This window comes from Triturus cristatus, chromosome 3_1 (assembly GCF_964204655.1).
Source record: "Triturus cristatus chromosome 3_1, aTriCri1.1, whole genome shotgun sequence".
Lineage (NCBI taxonomy): Eukaryota > Metazoa > Chordata > Amphibia > Caudata > Salamandridae > Triturus > Triturus cristatus.
This window is the reverse complement of record NC_140583.1, coordinates 919,385,395-919,412,116: the sequence shown is the minus strand read 5'-3', so window position 1 is coordinate 919,412,116 and position 26,722 is coordinate 919,385,395. Positions and strand designations below refer to the sequence as shown.

The following is a 26,722-nucleotide window of genomic DNA, read 5'->3' as shown; positions in this document are numbered from 1 at the left end:
TCAGAGGATACCCATTACAGTATGGCTCACCCAGTGATCTTTGTTCGTGCAACACCCTGGCTATTCTCCACCTGCCTGTCGAGTAGCAAAAACACATGGCAGGATCCTAGGTGTACAGAGCCCAAATCACTTGACCTCTCAGCCCATTCATGGAATCCGCACTAAGCCACTTTCTTTTTATGAAACTCTCTGATACCTATCTGTTCAAACAGGCCTTTGGTTATTGGTTCAGTTACCTAGTGACTGTGGTTAAGGAGACACATTCTCTTGTCAGCTAAAAAAAACAAATGTAAGTGCACAAAGATGTTTATTGAAGCCATTGTTAGAAATTATTGAATTGTTTTGTAAGCAATGGATTGCTTCTTCATAGTGCTAATGAAAGTGCATGTGGCAGGTCTTTAGGATAACCAGTCCACTTTCTAGATGATACGGGGTCTGAATTTGTGGAAGTTCAGGCTGTGAGGTGGGAAGATCAGCTCTGATATTGGGTGGAATTTAAACTAGTGATGTGTACAGAGGGTTAAGGGAAGATTCACTTGTCATGAATTATTGGTAATGCTCCTTTGGAAAGCCTTGTCATCAGGCGTTTCATGAAGCCCCCGAACCTGTGTCAGTTGTTAGGAACTTGGGGGTCGTAGACTCTGAGCCTGCTTTGAATTAAAGCATTGGGGCAGATAGGAAGACTTGTTACCGTGAGTAGGGACTTACGTTTCCCATTTTCCTGTTTCTTACATTCTCACATACAGTCTAAGCCGCAAATGCACACATACACTACGTAATGTAGTCTATTTGAGCTTACACCAGAAATGTATTCAGTGCTTACAACTCATACAGAATATGAAACCAGGACTTTATTCAGCTTGAGAAAATATGACCATGATCGGCTGAGTCTGTTACACTGGAGTCTGATAGAGCCTTAGAGCCGCAGATTTGTCACCTTTTAAATATTCTTCAGGCGTCAGACTGTATCTGGGAACTTTTCAGCAGTACCACTGTGTGGTGGTAAGTGGTGCCGTGCAGCACCGCAATGACGCCGTTCCGGAAACTAGATGTGGCGCTTATAAAAGCGCAACTTCCGCGCGCTGTCAGTTCTTTTCTTTCGGCACCACCAGGCATGGGTCCAGAGCTGTTCTTCGTCTCTTTTAGAACTTACCTCAATCCAAAGTTATTTTTTAGTGTGCAAGAGAAATGCCACCTCTGAAAATGTCAAGTTTTAAGCCCTGTAAGGACTGTCACCAGCAATTGTCTGTGACAGATCCTCATCAGATTTGCCTGTGGTGTCTGGGGTCGGGCCACGACTCAAAGGCCTTCAGTGGCTGCATGTTGAACCTGAAGGCCATAAAAGACAGGGAGGTGAAACTTTACATCCCCAAGCAGTGGAAGACTGCAACGAAACCAGTCCAAGTTGAACGTGCGGTCTCAGGCCTGTTCGAGATCCAAAAGTCGTAGGAGTTGTTACGGAGGTCAGTGTTCTTCTTGGTCAAAGTCCTTGGGTAGGTTAAAGAAAAAGCACAAGAAATCTAAGCAGTGATGGATCCTTTCATGTCAGTCACACTCCCTGAGAAGACGCGAGGACGGCGCCATACGTCACAATCTCACTCCTAGAGTCATTCGACTTGGATGCCAATCCCACAACGTATTCCGGCACAACCTGAGTTTTTGGGGCTGACTGACACTAGTAAATACTTCGAAGGGTTTCTTAAAGCCATGTTTCGACTCTTTGGATCCTTGCTGAATACCTCTAGCACATCTGCGGGCCCCATGGGTTACTGCCAGAAGGTTTGCCTTCGTTGACGGCCGCACCCACGGAGCCCACTACGGGGCCACATCCAGCTCAAATCCCGACACACCTCCGTGTGCTTGGTCCCCGGTTGATACCAGTACATCCCTACTGATGCTGATTCCATTGGCGGACAAAGATGAGGCTCCAGTTGTTCTCTGTGTCACCGAGTAGGCGCTGGTCCAACCTTGACTAAGGCCATTCTGGCTACTCTTGTGTCCACCCTTCCTCCTCTTGATATGCCTCCACAGAGACAAACGCACACCCTGCATTCCCTGTTCAGCACGGATTCGGATGGTTGATGCGGATGAGGAGACTGGCCAACTATATCATGAGGAGAATTGGTATGATGGCCTGCAGAAGGGTAGTGGTCTTGATGCTTCCCCTAAGTCAGGGCTCCTGTCGCCCCAGTCCTGCCACTGAGGAGAGTGCTTCTTATGCCATGGTGATGCATAGGACGGCCAAAGTCCTTTCTCTCAATCAGGGGTTTTAAAGCGCACTACTCACCCATGAGGGTCTCAAGGTGCTTGGAGGTGGGTTGGGGGGTTGAGCAACTCCATTGGTCATTCGAAGAGCTAGGTAGCTCTCCAGTTCTCTGCCTTGGAGGTCAAGACCAATGTTCTTACTGAGGTCCTTCAGCCAGGGCAAAAAACTACAAAGCCCCTTTTACCTTTTAACAAGGCCCTTACGGATACTTTGTTGGGGACATGGAACAAACTTTGCGCTGGCCCTGTGGTCAGCCACCAGATTGCAGGGTGCAACCGTGCTGCCCAGGTAACCTGACATTTTTATTGCAGCACCCATCCTCTGAAAGCTTGGTGGTGCAGTCATCTGCTAGCAAAACAAACACCAACACATTCCCAACTACTCCCCTGAGGTGGAATCAAAATGGGTGGAGACAAACGTAAATGTATCTGTGCTCCTAGCAAGCCATATCATCCCTACCGATTCTTTTGCGGCTTTGGCAGAGGTACCCCAATACAGCCATCCAATTCAACCTCCACAAGGCTGCCAGCAGTTTCGTGATTGAAGCCATGGTGGCCACCGCCCCTGCGACTATGGTGAGCGGGCTGCCCAATCTTCTACCCTACCTGTCACGACCCTTTAGCCTGCCATTAGTGGAGCACAGCCACCCGGTGGGAAGCAAGATCCATCGGTTGTTGCCAGGTTGGCATGCCATAACATCAGACAGTTGTATACTGCAAATTGTTCAACTGGGATATGGCCTACCTTTCATTCGCTCACTGCCACACATTCCACCGTCCCCACTGCAAAGAATGACAGAGGACCATCTCTCTATTTTGTGTCAGGAAGTGTTAGGTCTTTTGGCCAAAGGCTTTATCAAAAGGGTGCCCGTGCAAGAAGTAGGACATGCTTGTAATTCCCGTTACTTTCTGGTGCCCAAAAAGAACAGATATCTTCATCCTATTTTAGACCTGTGTCCTCACAATGTCTTGCTCTGAAATGAGATTCTAAATGCTTACTCTAGCCCAGGTCATGTATGTGCTCGACCCTGGAGACTGGATGGTGGCATTGGACCCATCCTGCATGCCCATCAGTGCTATATGCGGTTGGTGGTGGGATAGAAGTATTTTTAGTTTATTGTGCACCCCTTTAGTCTCACCAGTGCCCCTCAGGTGTTCACGAAGTGGTGACAGAACAGCTTCGGAGGTCAAGGCTTTGAATCTTCTCCTACCTCGACAGCTGGGTGTTAAAGGTTGGCTCATCCCAGGCAGTCGTCCATCACCTCCAGACTCCTGTCATCTTTGGTGTTCACTATCAACATTCTGAAATCACATCTGACTCCTCAGAGGCTCCCCTTCATTGCAGCCATTCTGGACACAGTTCCGTTTTGTGACATTCTCCCTGGAAAGAGAGTCTTGGATATTCAGGCTATGATCTTGATCTTTCGGCCTAAGTCCTGGCTTTCAGGTTGACTCTGAGGCTGCTGGGACTGATGGCCTCCTGCACCCTGGTGGTCGAGCATGCCAGGTGGCATATGTGGGCCCTGCAGTGAGATTTGAAGTCTGTGGGCTCTCTGAACACAATAAGTTTTTGGAGGAAACTGCAAAAGATCTGCAGTGGTGGTTGCTACACCGCAATTGGGTCAGCAGTAGAGACCTCTCCCTCGCTCAGCCATGGAGACTGGTGCGGGTGCTCACAGACAACACTACCGCCATGTGGTACTGCAATATGCAGGGTCGGGAGGGGGAACGGACCCTATGCCAGGAAGCCATGCGCCTCTGGACATGACTGGACCACCAATGAAGTTTCCTGGTGGTGAACCACTTGGTAGGATGATTGAATGCCAAGGCGGATGAGATCATCCGTTGGTGCCTAGTAGACCATGAATGGCAGTTACAGCGGAGTAGGGACGCGGTCTTTTCTGCGAATGGGGAGCACCGTGGCTCGAGCTGTTCACCACCACTGAGAACGTACAATGTCTACACTTAGGCGTGTTGAAGTGTCCAAGGCATCTTTCGCCCTGAGATGCTTTTAGTCTTGAGTGGAATTCGAAACTCCTGTATACCCGATACCACTCCTACCCTGCATTTTCAAAAAGATCAGCACCTACCGTGCCCAAGTCATCCTCATGGCCCGAGTTGGGCATGAAGACCATCGTATACAGAATACCTAGGCTTGAGCATCTTTCCTCTGATCAGGTTGCCCCTCCAAGAGAATTGCTGTTGCAGCAACTGGGCAGGGTTCTGCTTCCGGACCTTTGCAATGCCAGGGGTTGGAGATGAGCGTGTAGCCCCAAAAGGAACTACCCCTCAAAACAGTGTTGCCCTTCGGCTTCCCCTCGATCACAAAACACCTGTCAAGGGAAGATAGCAAAGATTTCTGCCTCATTGGTCAGAAATAACCCCAGACCATTGGGTTCTAGACCTCATATGGGGGGTATTGTCTGGAACTGATAGAGACACTACTAAACATCCCCCATCCCCCTTGCAAACACAGATTCTCAGAAGAACATCTGCGCGTCCTTCACAAGGAGGCACAGGCCCTCCTGGACAAATGGGGCCATAGAACATGTTGCGCATCAACACGTGGAAAGGATGTATCAACCAAAAGAAAGAAGTTTCCCTCAGGCCCATCCCCAATCTCAGGCTTCTCAACAAAAACTTTCTCTCAGAGCATTTCCAGATGGTGACTCTACAAGCCTTCATACCACTCTTGCAGAAAGGTTACTTCGTGACTGCCCTGGATTTGAAGGACACTTACTTATACATACCCATCCACCCTGTGTATCACAGATATTTCAGGTTTGTGTAAGTGGACAACATTATCAATTCAAAGTGCTATCTATTGGGGTTCCCACTGCACCAAGAGTCTTCTCCATATGTCTGGCTGTGGTGACTACTCATCTCAGGAGGAGCGGTATCCATGCATTACCTTACTTAGATAACTGGCTTCTCAAGAGCACCACACAACATCTCTGTCTAGCCGACATCCACACCACAATTCACACCTTGTACAGTCTGAGTTGCACCCCTTCAGATACAGCTCTTCCTTGGGGACATCTTAGATGCCTGCATGGGAAAAGCTTACCCCTGCTAGAGTACAAGCCTTCCAAGACATGGTGCCTCTTTTTCAGCCAGATCGGCAGGTAACAGAAATGTCATGCATCTACTAGGCATGATGGAATCTTGAATAGCTATAGTCTATCATGCCAAGCTACACATGCGCACTTTACAAGAGTGCCTAGCTGCACAGTGGTCTCAAGCTGAGGGTCACCTAGAGGACCTTGTGTTGGTGTGGGGCCACTCACATCGCTCTCTGCAGTGATGGAATACAAACAACCCGTTGCAGGGGCTGCCCTTCCTGGACCCAGTTCCACTAAAGACCCTCACCACAGATGCATCGCTTACAGGTTGGGGAGGACATCTCAGTCATCTCACTGTTCAGTGTTAGTGGACCCAGTCCAGCAAACTCTTCACATGAATGACCTGGAGCTGCCAGCCATCCAGCTCACTCCGGGCTTTCCACCCTCTCATTCAGAACAAGAGAGCCCTGATACGCACAGACAACACGACTGCCATGTTTTAAGCAAGGGGGCACACATTCATCGCAGTTGTCCAGTGTAGCCCAATGTATATGAAAGTGGGCAATTCATTACAAAGTCCATCTACTTATTCAGTACATTCCCAGAGTTGACAACGATCTAGCTTACCTGCTCAGCAGGACACATCGGCAAGTCTACGAGTGGGAACTCCACCTCCAATCCTACACATGTGCTTTCACCGTTGGGGGTTCCCACAAACATATCTGTTTGCTACCACCGAAAATGCAAAATGCCCAATCTTCGCCGCCAGTCTACCAGACCCACAGTCTCTGGGCAATGCGCTATGGATGAGTTGTTCCAGGATATTTGCTTACGCTTTTTCGCCTCTCCCACTCCTACCATTTGTGGTAAGGAGGCTGAGATAGTTATCCCTCACGCTCATTTTGGTAGCACCAACCTTGGCACTCCATCCATAGTATTCCACACTTCAAGAACTATCTCTAATTCCACACAAGAAGCTCCTCAACAGGCTGAATCCGCTCCTCAAAACCACAGCACTATCGGATAACCCAACCCCCAGCAGCTCAACCTTGCAATATGGCTCCTGAGATCTTAGAATTTGGTTACCATAAACTACTAGAAGAAGTTATGTCTATTCTTAAAGAGGCACAACTGCCTACTACCAGGGCATGTTACGCTGCCAAACTAAAACATTTTGTGTAATATTGTATTCCTAAAGACAACCATTCCCTCACAGCGTCTGTGCAACACATTATATGTTGCCCCCTTCACCTGCAGAAGTCAGGACTTGTATCTACATCTATTCATTTAAATATGGCTGCCGTAGCTGCCTATTTGCAGAATAGGCAACATATTTCACTATTCAGAATTCCAGTCTATAAAGCTTTCATGGAAGGCTTCAAAAGGATTACACTACCACGGATGCCCCCTGCTCCTGTCCGGAACCTAAACATTGTCCTCACTAGACTGATGGGTCACCTTTTTGAACCACTTCACTCTTGTCCTCATCAATTCCCATACAGGAGATGGCTTTCCTTATAACCATTACCTCTCAGAAGAGTCAGTGAAATACAAGCTCTTGCCTTAGAAGAGACCTTTACTCAAGTACATAATGATAGAGTGGTTCTCAGAACCAATCCAAAATTCATGGCTAAGGTGGTCTCCAGTTTTGACCTTAACCAAACAATTTAGCTGCCCATTTTCTTTTGATACCCACAAACGGTAGCAGAATGCACTTTGCACACTCTTGAGAGAGAGCTTGAATGTACATATTGACAGAACAAAGCTCTTCCTTATTACTTGACATCTGTAAAGCAGCTACTTGGTCTACCCCTCATACGTTTACCAAACACTACTGTGTGGACATCCTGGCCAGACAGCAGGCTAGAGTTGGCCAGGCATTCCTACACACATCAATCTTCTACAGCGTACTCAGGCTAAGCCACCCCTTTCGGGTGGACTCCTTTGAAGTCTGTGTGCAGCATCTGTATGTACAGCTACATATGGCACTAACTGAAAATGTTACTTACATTGTAAGCATCGGTATGTGGTCCTATAGATTCATATGCAACCCTCCTCCCCCGTCGCCTGAGGTTGTAGCAGGCATTTTTCTTTCTTTAGTTACCTTTATTTTTCTGCTTTGAATGGTCATGTTTTCTTTGAATTCTCTGTGCTCCATTCCTAATCTTACCCTACGTGTGGGGAAAAAACAATCTAACAGTGGAGCCGATGCCCATGCATGCGCAATACCACTAATAGATGGAGTCGCTAGTTCCCATTACTCTAAAAGATTACATTAGAAGAAAAACAAGTTGTACACGTCCGAGCCGAACACTAGAAGGTGGAAGAATGCCCAGCATGTGAATCTACAGCAATACATGCCTCGAACAGATGCTTACAAGGTAAGTAACATTTTCCTTCCACTACTGAATCTCTGGTTAAATATCAGTGCAGATCCCGTGGCTGAAGTACATAAAAGACTGCCTCACCGAATTGGGACGGCCGGACCTGTTCTCAATTCCAATTACTATAACTAAAGCAGATGTTACATATGTGAAAAAAACATTTATGGCAACTAGGTACCTTGCTCGGGAGGAGGTTGAGCTTTTGAAAGACAGTGTCAGGAAACACGTCCTACTTAAAACATGTCTACAAATGGAACCGTATTTATCATGGCCAATGTCTGGCTACGATCGTTTCCTGTTGACAAGGTTCCGTTTTGACCTGTTTCACCTCTTACTGGCGGTACCAAGAGGGGCCCATCGAGGTCAAGTGTTGCCTGCTTGCGGCTGCGACGGAAAGTCTCCGCAAGATTTGGCGCACTTTTTATTCATTTGTCCTTATTACTCAGTACCTCGGAGGCTATATTTAAAGCCTTGCTTAAAAAAACTAAAATTCACACAGATTAAACCAGCACTTTATTTCCTTCAACTCCTGAATTGTGACTGCACTCTATATGTATGCAGTTTCTTGAAATTAGCTATCATCTTCAGGAAAAGTATGGAGGGATAACTATGCTGCTATTATTGTTGTACTTTTTAATCTTTTTAACTTTGTATAATTATTTATATTCTTAACTTGTTTATCCTGCCTGTTCTCTTGTTTATAATGTTTACATAATCTGCCTGTCTCACAAATGAACTGGATAGCTTGTTTTTAAATTGTTTATGAAATTTGTTTATTGAATGTATGTTTATTAATTGTGCTTTTATGATTGTAAAGATTACAATCGAATAAAGTTATTACTACTACTACTACTACTACAGTGCAGATCAGGGATTGCAACTGAAAATATTGTGGGCTGTGTTCCTTCCATGCACTGAAGACAGTGCAGAAGAGTTTTATCTTCATTCTTTCAGCCACCAGAAGTCAGTACAGTTTTGCATGTGCTGACATGTGTACTGTAAGGGGAGAGGAAGTTGTCCCTCCCAAATATTAGATGAGAAGTGCACAATTAATACAAATTAATTCCCTCATGCTTAAATGCTAAATGTACTCCTTCTTATAAAAGACAACATAACAGTGGAATACTTTTCTGTAGTCTTTCCTCATTCCAAATAAAACTCATGAGGTAAACAGTATTATTTTAATTAGAAACGTCACACTTTTTTGTTGAATGTGTGAAAGGTTTATTAGCAACTGTTAGCGGTTTATAGCTTTAGAGCTTATGGCAGTTTTCCAGCTTAAGAAATAGTACTGATTTTACTGCCTGGGCACTGCCCTCAGTTTCACTGCTCAAGCACTGTTTTTGCAGTTTTGCTGCTTGAGGACTACATTTTTTGCTGAGAGAGAACTGCATGGGATTTTAATCCTTAAAAAGTATTTGAGCGCTGCATCTTTATAAGCATCTTCCTCGAGAGTTCCAGAATTACTAACTCCTAGAATTGTTATGCAAGCTAGATAGAAACAAGTTAAGCATCAACAAAAGCCATATAAGGGAGAAAGACTTGTTGTAGTGCTAATTCAGCATCTCTTAATTTCCTTCAAAATAAACACCTATCTGCTGATGCCTATGCGCCTCAGACCCTGGCTGTTTTTGTGGTATTTGCTTTTCTAGAAGTGGCGTGATGGGATATTGGTGCTATGACGTATGCTCAGGGGTGCATTAGGAGTGCCCATGCACTCTAGCACTTTCTGCCCTTGTTGTGAAGTTGTTTTTCTTTGATCCCAAATGTGAGCAGCAGTTTAATGTTTGTAGTATGTTGTGGTTTGTTAACAGAAGTATAACTGTGCTTGTTACTTTACAGGAAACGCCGCATGGGCCATGGCAACATCTAAACCAGATATATTGATCATTCTTCTGCAGAAGCTGATGGAAGAAGGGAATATTTTGTACAAAGTAGGTATATTTCATAAATATGTTGTCAGTTTTAGCTCACAGACTTTGCTCTTCTATTTTAAGGTTCGATGAAGCTGGACTTGGTTTAAATTCCCCATGGGAGCTGTGTTTGATTAAATTATGAATGTGCACAGTAAGGGAAAAACAAACAGATATCATGTACAGTACTTCCAGTCAGTTCACATCATTTAGCTCTCTGCAAAATACCCCTTTTACCTATACAAAACAAAAGGTTTGTACACATGGAGGCCCAGTCCTGGCTGTACTACCCATTGCGTGGCCACATATTTTGCAAGTGCGTTAAAGGAAGAGTGTGTTTTCTCATTTTCAGTGTGTATAGCTCCTGCAATTGAAGAAATACCTTTTGCCAGTGCGCTGCAGGATCATGGGCAACGAGGCTTTTGGGAAGTGCATTAACAAAACAGCCTGCAAAGTGGTGCATAGTTAATGGGACTCCCCTAGTGTGGTCTTTGGGAGTGAGAATGGAGTGAACCCAGGAACCCTACACACGGATGCAGTCTGCATACCTAAAAGGCTAACACAGTAACTTAGTGAGTTAGTTCTTGCCTTGTAAAGAAGAATTTATTTTGTGTGTTTGGGGCAAGATCCCAGCCTGTTCCAGGAGGCCCCAGTGAGGGTGGGCACCGGCACAAATTGGGGTAGTGCACCGGCACAAAGAGAGGTAGGGCACCAGATGTGTGCTCAAGCCGTAGGGATACATAACATTACCTACCTAGTTTAATCACTTATTATTTTCTTGTGGACTTATCCGATGTTGAAACTTTAACTATAAAAATAAATTAAATAATGAAACCCCCCTTAAAAACTGATGGATCACAATGTTTTATTGTTATTTCAACTATTAAAACGGTGAAAAAAGCATACACTGAAAAAGGACTAAAAGACTAGAACCTCTTCAAATCTCTAAAGCTTAGGAATGTTTTGAAGGACAAACCACTTCAAAAGCCTCACGAGAAACCTCTGGAAATGACTACAATCCAGAGGAGAACAACCCTGAGTTTTCAAAATAATACGGGCCTCCACACTGAACAATCTTACCAACAGAAGTGCACAGATTTCGAAGAGGTGAACCATTCATGGGAAAGGCAAATGAAACTGAAAACAGGCAAAAATGTTTTGGTGTGGAGTGGGCCTCGATAGAAGACAAGCATGGAGACTGGAAGTAGACATATTAAAATCTGTTTCACAGAGCTGAATGTGAATTTTAAAGGAGATTGTGAATGGACTGCACTAATATAAGACATAGACCGATGGTTACAAAGATCCTATAATCTCTCCTCTGCGTGGCTGGGGCTGGAAGGAATCACATTTCACTTGGCAATCTACAAATAATATACTTATAGGGGAAACACAAATAACATCATTAAATGTGAATAGGTTAACACAAGCTAAAGGGTCTCAAAATGCTTTCTCTTACAAAAGGGTGTATCTTGGATTCAAAATCCAACATCTTCCCTATTGTCCGCACAGACTGAAGTTGGAATAGCAAATTATACTATTCCATCATCCAGCGCCCCCCCCTCCGCAAGTCGTTGTTCCGACTTACGGAGTAATGGTATGCGGAATCACAATGCGGTCGTTGTAACGACCGCGTTGTGATTCCCTGCGGGGGAAAAGACTGCATGATAACATACATTCCCCTGCTGAGGAGTAGGTCTTTTTATAGGTAAAAATCAAGTAGAATTATATGACAAGTTTGGTAAATACGTAATTACATTTTTAAATGTGCTGGCTGGCGATTTATCAGTATTGATTGAGTGCATGTACACATGCTCTGGCGACGATATTTGTAGGTTTTAAAATACTGTTATATTTCTGACCTGTTATATCTGACTTCATCATTCACCGTGTTTTCTTTTTACCGCTGTCAGTTGATTTATCGAAAAAATTATATGGAGGCCAAATATATCTCCTTCACTTCCTATTGTGTCAAATAAAAAGTTGTATCCAGTTCTCATACTGATAGAATGTGAATAAGATTTTTTTTGTAAAGAATGTGCGTGCCAATTAATAATTGCATCCAAACACACCTAAAATCCTCTAACGGGTTAACCTTTTCTAAATGCTCCTTTCTTAACCTACACCTAGAAAGGGAAGATGAAAGAAGCAGCTCAAAGATACCAATATGCCCTTAGGAAATTTCCACGAGAAGGATTTGGAGAAGAAATCCATGCCTTCAATGAATTGCGAGTTTCTCTGTATTTGAACCTGTCACGATGTCGCAGAAAAACAAACGTGAGTTTACGGATTAAATTATTTGACCATGTGTTAAGGTACAAAAGAAAGTCATGCACCCTCTGGTTTTTGTACCTGTTATTTTGTTTATTATGAACAGTTTCAGAGTGTATGTATGCCTAAGGGAATTAAGGTTTTACTCATGGCTTTCTTTTATTACATGTATTCTATTTTTCAAAAAATATTTTGCCTGTGCTGTTACATATATTGTCACATGTGAGCATATATATTAAATGAATGTTCAGCATTATATTTAGTGCACTGAAAAGTGTAGCGATATCTTCAGCATGTATCTTGTTAATGAAAGGGATCCTCATTTTTAGTGCTTTACTGCATACACAGAATGAATTTTATTTGTTTTTTAAATGATGTGGCGCCTCTAGGTGTGCACCCTGTGATATTGATATTTTTTGCAGGAGTCGTCTGTCCTGGATGTGGTGCATGAACAAGATTGTTCAACTGTGTCTCATTGTGCGGTACAGGTCCAGGTATGGGATCTTAGTTTCCCACACAAAGACCTGTGGTGTCCCACTTATTGTTTTAATTTACTAACATCACTGTTCAACTGGAAACCTTTTGGCTGACTGCCTTTTCTTGCATCCCTGGTTTTGTAATTAAATTTCAAGGCTAAAAATCCTTCTCCTAAGTGTTTAATGTAACAATGGTGTCATCCTGGAATCCCGGCCTTATACATTGAATGAGGAGTGGGTTGTCAAAAATTGCAACAGACCTGTCCAGCTGATATTTTGTAAAATGACTTCATAACCAGTAACTCTTTTTTAATTCCATTTTTTTGTGAATTAGGATTTCGGCATGGCAGAGGAATTTGCTTCCAAAGCACTTGAACTCAAATCTAATTCCTATGAAGCATATTATGCCAGAGCAAGAGCCAAGAGAAGCAGCAGGTATTTTAACTTGTATCATTGGTGTTTTACGTATTGTACAGTTTTCTGTTTTTTCAGAGCTAACTTTATAATATTTTGTAATGACTAGCAGCAGTAAATAGGTTGGTCGGTAGCAAGTATGAACACATAGCTGCATCTCTGTGTTTTGTGATGTGGCCTGGTCTCAGTGCTGGCAGATGGTTGACTGCAGGTCAGCAATGCGGTGGGGCAAGGCTTTTATAAATGACATAGCAATGCTGATGCTCATAGGTCTTGGGAAGCCATTCCATAGTTTTGGCAGGCTAGGAGGGTGAATGCATAGAAGCAGAAGGATGCTGGGGGGCTTCCGATTTGATGAGCCCAGTGAGTAAGTCAAGCATACAGCTAAACACTGTTGGCTAGAAAGGTGAATCGTTATTTGTAGCAAGTAAAATGGTGAGGCACAGGCATTCAACTTTTTTGTAACCCGTTTTATTGAGTTTTATCAATATCACTTGTACATGAAGATCTCATCAGGATTAATGAAACATTTACATTATTTGTTTTCACATCCGCTGACTTCTGCCAGTGTTTTGAGACAATATTGTAGACATGAGTTATTGGTCCTTCTTTTGACTAACAGTGAAACAGTAAACAACAATAGGTCATGCAGTGGCATCTTCACAGCATTAAGTACTCTGAGTGTTAGGAGTGTTTCCCTTCTACTCCTGACTGGACCATTTCACTTTTTATCGTAGCGGCATACATCTCCATAATACCATTAACCGATCAACAAACCATATTGACAGAGATATGTGTACTGGAGTGAGTTGGGTGCTTGAAAGAGAGAGATGAGGGAGAGCAGAATAGGAGGGAGGGAGGGGAGGAGAGGGGGCGTGGAGAGAGGGAGGTGGGGGTTGCACCATGTAAGGTACCCAGAGGCTGAGGTAAGTGTACGTTTGCACGTAAGCTTAACTTTTCAGCTCTTCTTTATAAGTTTGTAAGTCTAGTATCAGCACCTCCCAGTCAGGTTTTGCGAGATTCCCTTGCCATGCTGAAGGAGGACAGGAATTTATACACGCTCCCTTAAGGGACTGAAGAAGGACAGGAATTTATACACGCTCCCTTAAGGGTATAAATGCAGGCCAGCAGATGGACCCAGTGCTTGGCTTCCGGAAACTTCACCCTTGAGACCACGCCCACTTCCTATTCCTTCGTGGAGATCATCCTTGCTGTGGCTGAAACCTGTTTTTCTGTGGAGGTATTAAATCCTATTTCTTTTGGGCTGCCAATCCTTTTTGTTCCTTTTCTTTTGCCAGCTGCAAGCTACTGCTCCCTGATTCTTTTTGTGGATGGAGCGTTTGCCTGTTATTGCACAGTAGCGCTAAAGGCATTTAATGAGCAGCATCTTTTTTATTTTATTTGAGCAGTGTGTGACTCCGCGGCCGCGTTTGAAGGTAATTCGCGGCTGTGTCCTTTTTCTCGCTGCAACCGCTGTCGCGTATATATCTAATGCGCGACCATGTTTATTAAAGTCGCACCTCTCTGATTACTTTTTGGCTTAAGCGCCAATTCATGAACATTCCTGGCTCCAATATCAAGTGGCAACATTGGGCTGAATAAAACGCCCCTGAAATAAAAGGCCTTTTGGGAAATTAAACCATACTCCAGCTTTTTTATTTTGTGCCAAAGTCCCTATGTTTGGAAATCTCCATATGTTCTCAGTAATAGACTGTGAATGCTCTTAAGAGGCCTACGAATTTGTAAAGTCAGACTTTAAACATGTTTGGACATTGAAAGCAAACCTTTTTGGATTTGTCTGCCTCTTCTTCTTCGGATCTTCTGCGGACTGTGAAGGAAACAACTGATGTGCCTGATTTACCTAGCTCTTCGAATCACTCACAAAGTTCATACGTTCCTTATCAAATCTGGCTGGTAAGTGGAACGACTATCTCTGCGGGACAGGCATAATATCCTTACGAAGCTTTTGAGATTTACATAAGGGGATAGAATTTCATTTGGGGCATTTTTTGTTTTCTCTCCTAGGACACTCATTTTGAATTCGCTTTCCTTGAACCTTTTGGGGATTCAGAAGAGGCTATCTGGGTTGGATATAATTCCCCGCATCTCCTTGGGCTAGCCTTCCTGTTTGAGAGAATCTCTTTTCCATATCAGGGGGTCTGTCTTTGGGGAGTGTGGAGAGCTCTCTTCGTTCCCGTGGACTGGGCATCACTTCAGGTCAGCGGATCTGGCGACACCTGCAACATACTCTGTCACGTGATGATGCAGGGCCAGTATTCCTTGCCTCTCTGTATCTGAAATCCTTTGTTTACACAGACACCCAACGGCCTTGGTGACTTACTTCAGCTTCAGGCACCACACATAAGTGATATGAATCTATCACAGACGTGACTTTTACTTTCAGTTAGTTAGATTCTACCCTGTATATCTTGGCGATATTGTTCCAAGGAAAAAAATCCATCAAAATATGGGTGTAAATGGGGGGCGTGGCTTGGCCAGCGAAGATGGCGGTCGTGTGTTTATCGCGCTCCATCCAGCCCCGCATCATCCTGCACACTGATACTGCCTATCCGACTTTGTGTCGGTGTTAACGTGGCCTGAAAGCCACTGGAGAGCTGGGACATCCCCCCGGGCGAGTTCTGACGTGGTGGAAGGCGCAGTGGCGAGGATACGATCGCCGAGGGCGGCCGCAGCCTGCAAGGGAGGCGTCTTGCAGAAAGCCGGGGAGTCTCCTGGCTGGACTGGGCGGAGGTGCGGCCCGAACGGAGCGGCTAGCGGGCGGTTCGCGAGTCCATCAACAAGCCCCGCGACTGCCGGGCGAGACGGAGCCCAAGAGAGGAGGCCGAGAGATCAGTATGCTGAGGAGGGCGGCTGCGAGCGTCGGTGGCCAGATCGGGCCACGGAGGTAGGGAATTACGGCAGTAACTGCGGTGGTGAGCCGGCGGCCATATTGTGCAGCCCGGGGGCGGCCGCGTGGACCTCTGAGGGTGAGAGGGGACGAGTGCAGCGCCCGGGACCCGCACGCTGACAATAGTGGGGCCTGTTGTGACTGCTGCTCCCCCATACCATTCAAACTCCGGCATAATATTCAGGTGGCGATACTCGGCGGCTGTGTCGGGCCGCGGGGGGGGGGGGGGGGGGGGAGGCAGCGCCCCGCAGTGGAGGAGCAACGGAGGGCCCGCTTGGATAAAGAATAAAGCCCTTGGAGTTTGTTGAAAGGGACGGAGTGGTGCCTGAGGCCTGTCCAAGGACTAGGCTCGGCCCCGGCGCTGGCCCCCAGGTGAGGCTTTGGCCGGCGGGCTGCTGCTGGATTTGATCACTGCTGGGAACGTGGACCGCCATCTTGGGTCGCAGCTGAGGCGTTAGGGGTGAGCCAGCTGGTCCCAGACACGAGTGATACTCCGAGTGGCGCCAGAGAAGTTGCTGGTTCCTGGAGTGGACGTGGGGCCGGTGCACATGCAGGTGTGGGGATGACTGACTACTCTCCGCGTGCTGCCCCCCGCTTCACCCGCCCCCCCAGTTTTCCACTCGGTAGGGGCTGTTACTGGTTGGGGACTCGGCGGTCGTGTCGGGCCGCAGGGGGTGAGCGGGAGACCTTCCTGGGGTGAGTCGCGTGGCGGCGAACTCAGACCGCACTTGCCCGCTGGTGTGCTTCGTGCCTGACGCTCTTGGGTGCCTGTGTGGAGAGCCCTGTTGGTACACATGACGCGAGATAAGGGCGGTGGGGGCCAGACCAAGCAGGGCCCAATAGACAAATTCACTGGTGTGGGAGCGGCGGCTGGGACATCGGGACAGCAGGGGCTGGCACCAGATAATGCAACACTCCTGGCGGCTATTACCCAGTCCAGGGATATGCTTGACGCCAAAATTGGTGCAGTCGGCTCGGATTTCATGCTACTGCGACAAGATCTACGTAATGCAGTAGCGCGCATTGCGGAGACCGAAACCCGCATCTCCGGAGTCGAAGATGATGTCACTGCCCTGAAGAAGAAGGTTGCTGCCATGGAAACAATCCAGAAGGGACTGGCAAGGCGAGTGCAGGATGCCGAAGGGTGTGCCCGGCGCAACAACCTCTGCTTTGTTGGATTCCCGGAGGGCTGCGAGGGGGACAACGTGGATAGTTTCTTGACACAGTGGCTGGAGGGCTGGCTCCCCCCGGATGTACTCTCCCGCTGCTTTGTGGTGGAACAGGCACACAGGCACTTATGCAGAAGCCCCCGCAAGGGGCTCGCCCACGACCAATCATAGCGAAACTTCTAAACTAATGGACCGTGACAATATTTTGAAGCAGGCCCGAGGCCAAGGAACTCCTTATTAATAACAATGCACGCATCCTTATATTCCCAGATTACACACGACTGGTGCAGCAGCAGCGACAATCGTTTCTTGCAGCGAAGGCTTGCCTCCGGCACCTCAAGCTCCAGTATGCCCTGTTATTTCCTGCCCGCCAGAGAGTGGTGTACTGTTCCCGCACACACTTCTTTCATACACCGGAGGAAGTTTTCAAATGGACAGACGAGACGGTGCGGGTGCGTGTCCATATGCCACATGGTAGGGAATCGGATTTGCCATCAAGCGAGGTGGCCCGGAGGGGACCCCGGGGCCAGCAGAGGGGAAGCAGGAGATCGAGGTCCAGGCGTCATTCCCAATCCAGTATTGCCCTCGCTCGGGAGAAAGGGGGGGCCGCCTCGGAAAGACAGGCTTCTAAGGACTGATCCTTGGGTCTGTTTGGGGCAGTGGGCTCTCGGACAGTGGGCAAATTGCCGTATAGGCTTGGATTTGGGCTGGTATCTCTGCCAAGCCGCAGCTGGCGGGGGAATTGCCCGCGGGGCATGGGGTTGTAAGTTGGGGATCCATTGGGCAGTACGGTTCCTGTCCCCCGGTTGGGGACTCGGTTCCTATCCGGCCGCGACAGATACTTCAGCGTTCTTGAGGTATGGAGTTGGGGGGCTGTTACGGGAAGAGGGGTTGTTTTTGTTACTAGATTGCGCGTCCACACTGGGTTCTCACAGGTTAGCACACATACCGAGGAGCTCCCATACCCGTCAAGGTAATAAATGCTTATCAGGATGTCAGATACATCGGGCAGGATGCGGGTGACCCCTGGTACCCTGCGCATTGTTAGCTGGAACGTCTGTGGGGCTTTGGTAAAGATCAAACGTGGGGCCATACTTCAACAAGCCAAGCGGGCGGGCCTGATGTGCTCCTGCTACAGGAAACACACTTAATGGGCACTAAGGCCCTATGTCTGCAGAGATACGGGTTCCAACACATTTTTCACTCTGGCTTCATGAGGGGTTCGCGGGGAGTGGCGATATTGATTCACCGCAGAGTCCCCTATACACATGAGAAACACTGGTCAGACACACAGGGGCGATACATTTTTATTCGGGCAAAGTTGGGGATGACACTCTGACATTGGGCAGCATCTATGCTCCCCTGCTATTGCAATTGAATTTAGTGGAGCGGCTTATGAATATCTGGGCGGACATGCCAGAGACGCTCTCAGTTGTGGGAGGGGACTGGAATGACGTCATGGAACGGGGGCGGGATAGGTGGAGGAGTGGGGGCGTAGTAGAGAATGGTCCTCCCATGAAATTACACTCCCTAGTGACGGGACTTGACTGGGTAGATTGCTGGAGGTACATACACGGACCCTGTCGAGAATACACCTACCTGTCCACAATACATGATTCATTCTCGAGACTCGACTACCTCTTCGTCCCCAGGGTGATGGTGCACAGGGTGGCGTTGGCTGATATTCTGCCCAAGGGCTTGTCAGATCATTCCCCGGTGGCCCTTACGCTTCAGATAGGTCGTGGGCAGCAACCGCTTTGATGGCGCATGTCGGTATGGCATTTGCAGAAAGAGGACTACAGGGAACATCTGACCGATGCTCTTGATCACTATCTGACAGTTAATGTGGGGTCTGTTTCCTCTGCCGCGGTACTGTGGGAGGCACTAAAACCCACGCTGAGAGGGGTGGATATTTCCTGGTGTGGCGCGGCGCGTAGGGAGCGCAAGAAGGAACTGTTGCGTGTAGAGGCAGAAGTGGAGGCGCTGGAACGTAGGAGCCGGGAAGCGGAGGGTGGCCTAGTCAGGCGACAATTACTTTTAGCACAGCAACATTATGCAGCCCTGCTAAAGGACGAAGCCCGCCAAGCTTGGCTGGTGACACGTAGCAGGGTGTATCAAAGGGGAGACAAATCCAGCAAGATGTTACATCGACTATGCCAGGGTGCTTTTCATTTCCAGGCCCTACCGAGAGTCGTGGGCCCGGCCGGGGCACCGCTCATCGAGCCCTCAGCTATCGCAGAGAGCTTTGCCAAATACTATGAGGACCTCTATGCACCTAAAGACTGCCTCACAGCTGCCGTCATAGCTAAATTCATAGATGACTTACCGCCTAGGACCGTTTCAGATGAGGTGCGGGACCGACTAGATCGACCGCTGACGGATGAGGAGCTGGGCATTGCACTGGGGGAACTAAATCCCGGGAAGGCTCCAGGACCGAATGGATTCCCCAGTGAGTTCTTTAAAAAATATTTTATACAGCTGGCCCCGCACTTTAGACCGGTGGTGGAGGAGGCGCGGGAGCGTGGCACGCGGAGGTGGTGGTGTTCCTCAAACCTGGTAGGCCTCCGGAGCAGCACGCGTTGTACCGTCCCATCTCCCTCCTGAACGTGGAGGCGAAGGTCTTGGCCAAGGCGTTGGCTAACCGGCTTCTACCAGACATTTCCACACCGGTGCACCCTGACCAGGCTCAGTTCATGCCCCAAAAGGCGACCCGGCATAATATCAGGCGCGCACATGTGGCGGCCAGCGGGCAGTTGGGGGAACCGGTGGAGCTCTTGTTGGCCGACATGGACACTGCGTTTGATTCCCTGAGCTGGGCATACCTCTTCGCTGCGGAGACTCAACCTCGGCCCGAGATTTCTCTCCTACCTAATGCTGCTATACACAGACCTGACAGCGTCTGTGCGGGTGGAGGGGGCGCTCTCCAGGCCCTTTTCTATTCAGTGGGGAACATGACAGGGCTGCCCCCTTTCCCCGTATCTATTTGCACTCACTATGCAGCCGCTGGCGGCCTGGGTTCACATTGATGCTCAGATTCGGGGATTTGAGTGGGCGCCGGGCCTATCAGAAGAATGGCACTATACGCGGACGACGTCCTTTTCTTTCTCACGGATGTAGACAAGACGGGGCCGCGGCTGAATCGTATCCTACAGATCTTTGGGGAAACCTCTGGATTATATATGAACCCACGTAATGGGCCTTGGGGGGGGGGGGGGGGGGTCAAATGAAAGTGGGAGCATGGGCAACTTCGGTTCAACTGGCGATGGGGGGGTTGAAATATCTGGGTGTCTTTCTGTCCGACGCGCCGGCAGTGTCATGGGAGCGCAACCTGGCCCTCGGTGTGGGAACGTACGTACCCGGGAAGATCTCGAGGTATGGTCCCGTATGCCCCTGTCCCTATATGGCAGGTCGGCGATTTTTAAGATGGTGCCCCCCCCCCCCCCGACTCCTTTACCAATTGCAGAACCATCCATACCAGATCCCACCCCGATGGTTTAAGCAAGTGAATGCAGTGCTGGGTCAATTTCTGTGGGAAGGGAGAAAGGTGAGGGTGGCCTTGCGCACATGTTTCCAGTCTACCTACTGTGGGGGTCTCGCGTCCTCAGATGTTCTCTCGGACTATCAAGCTTCACACTTACTACTCCTCAATGAGTGGTGGTATGGCGACAGGGGAGACCTGGCATATGCGTTAGAGCGGCAGCTTATGGGACGCCAATCCTTACATACGATACTATACTCGGCACAGCTCCGGAGGTCGCTGCCATCAGTCATGCGGGTGGTGTTTTTGATCTGGAGACAGGCTCTGCGCCGGATGGGGTGGTGGAACACTTTGACCCGTGAGACCCCCTTTGGGACAACGGGTGTTTACCTCAACTGGCAGCACTGCAGGGTTTCCATGGATGGGACACAATAGGCATCTCAGTTCCGGGGGATGTTATGTGAGACTTGACACTTAAATCCTTCCAGGAACTACAGGAGGAGTATGCGATGCCGCTCTCCCAGTTTTACCGCTACCTACAATTTAGGCACGCCCTATCCCTTAGCTTGGAAGGCCTGGAGTCCCTACCCGACTCCCAGTCCCATGGAGGCGAAGGTCTTCATGGGGGACCTTCCGGATCGCAAGCTCTCCCGAATATATCGGACGTTGGTGATTCACTGCTCCCCCGACCTACGGAGGCTTAGAAGTGCTTGGGAGGAAGATGTGGGTGCATTGGAGGAGGAAGACTGGGCTGAGGCCCTAGCAGCCCCGCAGGAAGCAGTGATGCCAATGCGCCTACGGCTAGTGCAGTTCAAGTACTTACACAGGGTGTATTTCACCAGAGTGCGTCTGTGGAAGGCGGGAATGATCGCCTCTCCCGAGTGCCTTCGTTGTCAACGGGAGGACGGTACACTTATACACACTGTCTGGAGCTGCCTATCATTAAATAACTTTTCGAGAGGGGTATACTCCTGCCTCTCTGAGGTATTAGGATGGGAGCTCCCCCGCACGCCGCAATTGGCCCTGCTACATGTTATGGAGGGAGTGGGGGGCAATATTTATAACTGCCACCTCTTACAACTGGGCCTCACATTAGCAAAAAGGGATATTGCCAGGGCCTGGAAGGCATCCAGGGCCCCATCGGCAGCTGCATGGAAAAATGGGCTAGATTTTTGTATGGGGAACAACCCGTTTTCCTCGCCAGGGGGTGTCCGCGCAAACACTTTAAGATATGGAAGCGGTGGGCAGACTACCGGGGTCTATTATTGGACCCGCAGCAAGAAGTAGAGGCACGCTTGCCGGACTAATATTGGACAGTGGAGGCAGGGGTGGGACGGTCCGGAGGGACCAGGTTCCCCGGTTGTGATGTTATGTGATGGACAGGTTTATGTGGCATCAGCGCAATTGGGGGGGGGGGGGGGGGGCAGAGAGAGGATTATAATGTGGTTCGCTAATACCTGCAAACGTCTAAGTCATTATCAATGTATGTTTGATGTGTGCAGATGTCTCTGGAGTACAGAGCCCTGCAATATATGTGAATCTAGACAAATAAAATGTGTTTTCCGAAAAAGAAATATGGGTGTAAATCTAATTGAGAACACTTAGGGAAATCTTTGGATCCTTCTGAATGTGGTCTGATGCTAGTCTCTGTGTTACGTAAGAAATGTTTAAGATGAGGAATCTGTTGGAAGAAATATCCTTTAGAAGGATAGTTTGGAAGAAATGTTCATAGGTCAGTAGTATGATTAACATGAAAGAAGAAAACAGCCTTTGGCTTGTGTTTGGGCTGAGTATTCAAAACAAACTTGTAGAAAAGTGGATTATTATGTTGTGTGGTTGTGAGGTTTCACAATGTAGTAAAGACACAAACATTATCTGGCCCAGTTAGGTTTCTTTAAGAGAACCCTTAGCTCAGCCCTGGGTAGCTGTGGCATGGAGCAGTCGGGCTTAATCAAAGGAACAAGTGCAGAGTAAACTAACACCAATTTATAAAACTAGAGTTTATTTGTAGATTTAAATAGACACTGAAAAAACAAATATCTATTGAGGGGAAACCTGAGAAATGGTAAGTAAAATACTTTAACTTTAATCTTTCAGATGCAATAAATCATTGCAAGCAGTTGGTAGCCATTGAGCTCAAAAGCCTGTTAGACTCCTCTTGGACTAGCTACAATATGCTGGAGGTAGTCACAAGGGCTACTCAGGTCCAGGGGGATAGTTTACCTGTTGTAGTTAGGGTCCTCAATGTACTTTACTCCTTTAACATGATCCAGCCAAGAAGTGGTCCTGATGCTGGGTAGGAAGGATGCTGAAGAGATGCATTGAGTTTTCCTGGAGCCACCCTGGGGTCCACAAACCTCAGGGACCATCCCTGTCCTTAGGACCCGATGTCCACATTGCAGCTGGCTGGGGAGTGCGTGCAGGCCCAGTTGCTACAGATCAACTGTTCCCCGGCTACAACAGGTTCAACAGTTGCTTACAGTTAAGCAAATCCTTTTCCTTGGGGGACCAGACCCACTTTGACTTTTTGCTATGAGTTCCACAGGCTTGGGGACATCTCGGGAAGGTTAAGACTCGGTTGCCCAGCAGACACTTTATCGTCCAGCGGCAGGCAGGAGTTGCTGGCAGCTGGGTTTTGACTGGTGCAGGTGTATTTAGCTTTTGGTTGCCCTGAAGCTTGACAGGAGGCTAGCCACCTAATCTTGGTAGTCACTTCTTCTGTCCTGGAACAAGTAGAGCTCCTTTCCATGAGTAAATACAGCAGGCACAATCCTCTTTATGGGTTCCTTGGGTGCAGCAGGTGCAGTCTAGTCTTTGGTACAGAGTCTCTATCCTGGGTCCAGGAAGCAGCAGGGCAGTCATTCTTTTGTTTGCTTCCAATCCAGTAGTGATCTGAGGACTGTGGGTTTGGTTTGCCACTTTCACACCCTCTTCTCATTTGTGGGAGGGCAGGACTCACTAGTCAATGGGGCAATAGATCCAACGAGGCAACACTGCCTGCTTTACATCACTTCCTAAGGTTTGGCCACCAAATAATTCCAGGATACCCCTCTCTACCCAAAATCAAGATGGTGCAAGCCTTCTTTCCTGTGAGGATTCACTGACACTGTAGCTTTATTGAAGCTGGGCCATCTGTGGCCAAAGTCCGGTAGTCATCCTGCTAAAGGAGATCACACCTCCCCCTTTTAGCAATTCTCTTTGTACCCTATTTCTGGGTGTACTTCACGCTTCCTAGGAGGGAGGCAGCTTGATGTCTCTGGCAACATCTACTGCAGATAGGCAAGAAAGTCCCTTTGTAGGGGTGGCTCTCTTAAATTAAACAGGAAGGTTTTGATCTAGAAAGAGCGTTTATTTTGCCATGCCAGGCTGGCAGGCTTAAAGCCGCTTGTCTAAGCTGCAGCAACAGACCTAGAATCATGTTTTCGCCCTGTCACCGTGGTGGTGACACAAGTGCTGTAGTCTAATAGTTACATTTAAGTTACTAGCCATTCTTCAGTTCTTTAACGCCTTGTTTTCATGTGGGCTTAGAATGTGATGATATTCATCTGGTCAGACCATTTTCAGGTGCAATATTCTCCAGTAGGGATCAGATTTACTAGAGCCTCCATGGAAGGCCATAATGATTTGTGACATAACTAACAAAATATATCCAGTATCTCACTTAAGTCACTAAAGGTTCTATTACTAATGTGTAGACTGAACCCATGTCTATGAAATCTAGTAGGTATTGCAGTGTTCCCAAAATATGTTAGTTTGTATACATTAACAATGTTGTTGGATACTTCATGTGACAAACCTCTTACGCTTTTCTATAATACATTAACTCGATGCAGGAAATCTAGCTCCATTAAAGACATCCAGGCATTTCTCTGATAATTTTAAGTAGCAGCATTCCAGTATCACGGGAGCTTGTTGGAGGAAATTTTTCCTGTGTGTGGATGAATGAAAATTTGCCACTAGCTTTCATCAATTTCCTCCTGCAGTCTCTCGAAGATTGATTTTTGAGCATCATTGGAGCAAGCGGTAGCAGACAGTCTTGGGCCGATGATGTTATTGGTGCCTATGGTGTCTTCTGGCTCGGTTTCAAGGCCAATATCTTTTTGTGGTCCGAATGGGGTGCCTAGACTGACCAGTCTTTCGGCTTTGATGATTGCTTTGGCTTATTGGTGCCAGGTGGCTGATGGGTATCGAGGCCTTTGGTCGAATCCCGCTTCAGGTCCGATACCATGCCTCAGTGCTGGCTGGAGTACAAAGGCTCGAGAGGCCCTGAAGGCCGCACCGTTTTATGTGATGGGCTGGATGACCAGCCCCAGGAGGGCAGTGCTCCACCTCAGTGTGTGGCTGATTGTGAGGCTTATGGTGTCGAAGTGCAACCATACTCATGACCCTTGGTGTTGATTTGATTTGAAGTATGGCGGTAGACGTAGAGGGAACATCCTCCTGCTCAAGTACTTCTGGGTTGGAGTCGTCGGATTGGGTTACCTTTGGGCTTGCCTCTTGTACAGGCAGGCCTTGGGATTCGACATCTTCTTGTGCCTCTTCCTCTGCATCGAGGGGGTCAGTCTCACCAAAGATGTTGGGTGTGGCATCTGTGGATTGGCACTGCCCTATGATGCCTGGCAGGTATCAATCTTTACCCTGCCAAAGGGACTTTTTATAGCAAAAGGCCAAACAGAAGGCAAACTGGTTTTCCTTTTGATCTTTGGCATGGCACAAATTACCCTGTGTGAGTCAGTCCAGGGGTATTTTGTGGTATACTGAGGACGTTCCATTACCCTTTGTCGCTCTCATTTGCTGGAGTAAATGTAAATGTAATAAAGGGTACTGAGCCCTGGTGGGATGTGGGTGCCCTGACGATCAGGGGCCCAGTTTACGAGTGTCCGGTCTTGTCCTGCAATTTCCGTTAACCATTAACAATGAAAAACTTAGCTTGTAGTGCTGTAGATTCACGGTGCGCCTACCTTCCTCCCAAGAGTCATTGTGGTGTTTGCACATCTCTGTAACATTACTTAGCACACTACTTGTATGGTCACCATATTCTCACTACTAACCACTCCATACCTATAGTCACTCTCTGTGCAGGAAACACTCCAACACTGGAGTCACTGCGCATGCACCTTCCCTATTAATGGAGGAGTCACAGAATACATTGTGACTCGAAGAGACTTCTTCGAGTAAAAACAGCCACCAAAATCTTAGCCCAACACTAGATAGCAGGATTATGCAGAATATATGAATGTACAGCACTACAAGCTGTGAACAAATACTTACAAAGTAACATATTTCTTCCTTAGTTCCCTGACAATCTGTGTAATTAGGGAAGTGCCTAGTGCTAAATGTCTTGTATTGTCTATCTAAGCTGAAGCGATTTAGTCATCTTTTGTTTTAGTATGTAATGCATTGTCATTGTGTTGTCCATATGAATCATCACTACCTTGTTGTTTAGGAACAATTAAACGCTGGTGAATACTAAATCTTCCATCTTAAGCGCGAATACATTAATGTATAGGTTAAAGTCTAGTGGTGTATCTTTCCTGTGAGCGTGAGCTCCTCATCCTATGAAGGAGGCATCTACTGTTGTGGTCATTGTAATGGGGGGCTAAAAAAGAGCATTTATGGGAGTGTGGCTTAGAAGACCAAGATGGCAGTTTATAGAGCTCTCTATCTGACTCCTATAACAATCTGGCATAATCCAGTTGCTGGTCCCCCACGGTGTGACCTCTCCTCTGATCAGGAAAGGTGCTGACATCAGGAGTGAATATCTGAGGGAAAACACACTGAACTATCGCCCACCTACCGAGCCCTGCAGCCTGCGACCTAGCAATGGAGGCCTTGTGGAGCTGCTGGCCTGTGCCCTGATGGCCGGCTAGCTCCAAGACTCGCTGTGGGCGATGGTGATTGGACCCGGGAGTGGATGAATATCCTCCCTCTGTATCCTTGGCCTGAGGCCCGTGGACAAAATTTGATTCTTTACCCAAAAACACCCCACCTAGAACAGCAGATGGTGAAAGAGTGACCAGCAAGAGACACCGACCCACTGCAGAAACGAGGAGCAGGTTGGATCCTTGCTAGCATTGTAGGAAGCCTCCAAGAGTAAGAAGCGGGGTGGCTCCATGCCCCTATGGGCTGCAGCAGACCGAGGCCCTGGCAGAGAGGTGGTCTTGATTCGCCCATCGCGCTGCCTGCTTGGGATTTGATGTCGGACAGGATAGAGGGCCCTGGCTTCATTAGCAGACCTCTGTTGCCCAGCACCCTAATTTGTGGCCATGGCCAGGTGGGGAAATGCAGGTGGCGTGACGTGAGGCCCACCATTGACCCTTCTGCAAGTTGCCTGGAGCTGGTGGGGTCTCCCCCCCCCCCCCCTCTCCCCCCCGATGCCATA

The 26,722-nt window shown here is 47.8% G+C and overlaps 1 protein-coding gene across 5 annotated transcripts in view; it reads left to right on the top strand.

The window, feature by feature from the left end:
* TANC1 (tetratricopeptide repeat, ankyrin repeat and coiled-coil containing 1) overlaps window positions 1-26,722 on the top strand; it is a 740,414-nt gene that overhangs the window by 702,204 nt on the left and 11,488 nt on the right. For 3 of the 5 annotated variants that reach the window (XM_085645500.1, XM_085645502.1, XM_085645499.1), the window contains 4 exons: window positions 9,554-9,645; window positions 11,755-11,901; window positions 12,318-12,389; window positions 12,706-12,806. In XM_085645500.1, coding sequence (XP_085501626.1) covers window positions 9,554-9,645; window positions 11,755-11,901; window positions 12,318-12,389; window positions 12,706-12,806 — 412 coding nt within the window. The remainder of the gene's footprint in view (window positions 1-9,553; window positions 9,646-11,754; window positions 11,902-12,317; window positions 12,390-12,705; window positions 12,807-26,722) is intronic. The other 2 variants (XM_085645503.1, XM_085645501.1) reach the window with 1 other exon arrangement.